General features: G+C 37.6%; 1 protein-coding gene across 1 annotated transcript in view; it reads right to left on the reverse strand.

Moving 5' to 3' along the window:
* Positions 1-3,071, reverse strand: part of LOC106532592 (DNA (cytosine-5)-methyltransferase 3B) — a gene marked incomplete in the record, with an annotated part of 88,024 nt that overhangs the window by 53,340 nt on the left and 31,613 nt on the right. Inside the window, 2 exon segments of the mRNA XM_014028697.1 lie at positions 695-754; positions 894-1,125. Of these exon segments, the coding sequence (XP_013884151.1) occupies positions 695-754; positions 894-1,125 (292 nt within the window).

Genomic DNA, 3,071 nt, shown 5'->3' on the forward strand with positions numbered 1-3,071 from the left:
GTTTATACATGAGGCCCCTGGTCTTTCTGCATATGAGGCCCCTGGTCTTTTTGCATATGAGGGGCTTGATTGCTTGATTGCTTGCTTGCTTTCTCAGGATGTACCAAACTGTACATTTTATCACTCCTAATATTGTAGCAATTTCTCAGATGTTTTTTTTCTGTTTTTGCAGCTTAAGGATGGCTTGTTTCACCTGCATGGAGAGCTCCTTTGACCACATGTTTACTTAACAGCAAAACTTTCCAAATGCAAGCAGCACACCTCAAATCAACTCCAGGCCTTTTATCTGCTTCATTGAGAATGACACAATGAAGGGATTGCCCACATCTGTCCATGAAATAACCTTGGAGTCAATTGTCCAATTACTTTTGGTCCCTTTAAAAACAGGGTGGTACATGTTAAGGAGCTGAAACTCCTAAACCCTTCATCCAATTTTAATGTAGATACCTTCAAATGAAAGCTGAATGTCTGGACTTCATGTCCATGTACATTATATAACTATAACTTGAATATGTTTCAGTTAAGAGGTAAAAATACAACATTTGTGTCAGTGTCCAAATATACTGTATATATGGACCTAAATGTAAGATGGGGTATATAAGAAGGATCATCAAGTACACGATGAAAATGATCATCTGTAAATAGTTAATCAAATTAACATTAATGCTACTTAAGAAATTTACAAATGTCTTACCATTTGCCACATTGTCTTTGTTTGAAAATATTATGGACTCTTCTGTGATATCCACCACATCTGTTAAAGAACAACCCACAGTTCATTGGTTAGTGTCAACACCTGGAGATTACAGGAACTGCAGTAGATTGATTTTACTAAAGCAAAGACACATGTAAACTAAATCACCACGACTCCATGGCAGACTTGCAGTACCTACCTGAGGAGTTGTCAGAGTCCTCTATGCTGTTGTAGTGTTTCATGGTGTTATATGTTGGAGGTCCAGCTGCAGGACTGTCACTGTCTGTTGAACTTTCTTCATCCTCCTTTTCTCTTGTCTGGYCAGGAAGTTTCTTTCTGCGGATGGAGGATCTTCTTGCCCACCATTCTGGTTGGGGTGAGGCCTTATGTGTTTCCTCCTTGTCATGAGGATTTCTGATGTTCTTGTATGCCTGTCATGGGGTGAAGAGACCAATGAAAAGTCAGTTCTTCAAATCACATTGGTTATGGGTTGATGTGTAAAACAAAAACACCATCTGAAGCCCGCACACACACGTTTCTGCAGCTTCCACTGCTGGGAAAACTTACCAAATGGAACTCTGCTTATTGGAGTTCAATCAATGAGGAAGACAAATAAAACAAATCACCCGTTTCTAAGTTGCCAGTTGAAGCAAAAAGTCTCAATGTCCCGTAAAACGCTATCTAGCAGTATGAACACAACGCTCCGCTCTACACACTGCGTGCGCACATACACAACACAGCGCTCCGCTCTACAACTGCGTGCGCACATACACACGCTTGTTCTTCTATCCTCGTGAGGACTTTCCTTCCCCTCCGTGAAGCAAAAACATGCACGCGCACACACGCTCTGGTGCGCAGTGAATCAACAGGTTTTTTTTCAACCCAGAGTCGGAAAAACTTTTCTTTTGTTGTTAACTGTGTAAATGATATGTGGATGGTTGCTTGCTCTTAAGTCTCTGTAGCAAAGTTCATCGGGCTCTCTGCTCTGGGAGCGCAGCAGCAGCAGATCATTCCAGCAGCATGACTAAGCTCACCTGTATGGCAAGCCGCTGTTACATATAATTGGCTTCACCACAGTTACATTCCAGGTTCTGAAAATGGTTTTATGACTACACAGCTTAGTTTTTAAACGAGATACATAAAATTCAACTAATACAAACTAAATTTAAGACTTTCACGTTGTGTTATTTTCATTATTTTAGAAAGCTTTTTCTCATTTAATAAATATTAGTAATATTTCTGCTGTTAATCATAATTCTCTGTTCATCAGGTTTGGCCCAAGATCCTGAAGGCATGAGTTGTCCATCTGAGAAACATGTGTAGTCTTAAATACATTTAACCATGAAATGTTTAAGATGTTGATAAGATGTTCAGCTCTTAAACATTTGCACTTAAAATTTAGATTTTTTTTTCATTTTCTTTATCAGGTCATTGAATCACTTTAAATACTTTTCAGTAAGTTATAGGTCTACAATTCTGGTTCAAATATAGAACTTTATTTTTGCTAGATTGTAAAATAATTGAGTTAATTTTGTCTTAATGGACAATGATATTAAAAAGCAAACCTGTAAAACTTCGATGTTAAATGCGATGCGTTTGCAAATTTAGGTGTACCTAACTTTTGTGCTGGTGCACCTAAGGAAAAGTTAGGCCACCGGTACAACCAGTGCAAAAAGTTAGTCTAGAGCCCTGACTCCAAACTTTATTTTACTAATACGTTAAGTCATAATTTTCTTACCTTTTAAAAAAGCTTATTCTGATTAAGGTTTCAATAAAAGACACCGACAGGCTTAGGTTTTTTGTTCTGCAGTGTCTGAAAACAATTTAAAAAATAGGAACTAACCTGTACAACGTAGTCCCCACCACTTTAGTGGGGAACATGGTCCATGGCACACTGAGCATTTATTCAAGGAGGATAAATGCACTTTTTCAATGTTGTGGTTCTTGCACTCTAAAAAGAAAAAACAACATAAGGTCAAATTCTTCATTTAAACAATTACTCACCAATGATACTAAACACTGGATTATGATTCTAAATCTCACAAGTTTACTTCATACAGATCTAATCAAACTAGTTTAACTTCTTTACCATTTTTTCACAGAAACTTCACCAGTAAAAATTAAGTCTTGCCCCTTGTGCTAATCATACCTACTAACTCTAATAGATACAAAATATCAGTTATGTAACATAAGAAACAAGTACATAATTTTTTTCCCACAGTCAATAAAATAATTTGTTCCACGTNAGAATTAGAGCCACACTGTGTAATGATCACTGTCAGATATTTAATTTACCGTCAGAATCAGACTTAAATAAAAGTTCCCGTGCGCAACTCCATTCATCTGCTTCCTCCTCAGACGATCCTGACCCACAGAC

Source organism: Austrofundulus limnaeus, unplaced genomic scaffold (assembly GCF_001266775.1).
Source record: "Austrofundulus limnaeus strain Quisiro unplaced genomic scaffold, Austrofundulus_limnaeus-1.0 Scaffold798, whole genome shotgun sequence".
NCBI classification, from domain to species: domain Eukaryota; kingdom Metazoa; phylum Chordata; class Actinopteri; order Cyprinodontiformes; family Rivulidae; genus Austrofundulus; species Austrofundulus limnaeus.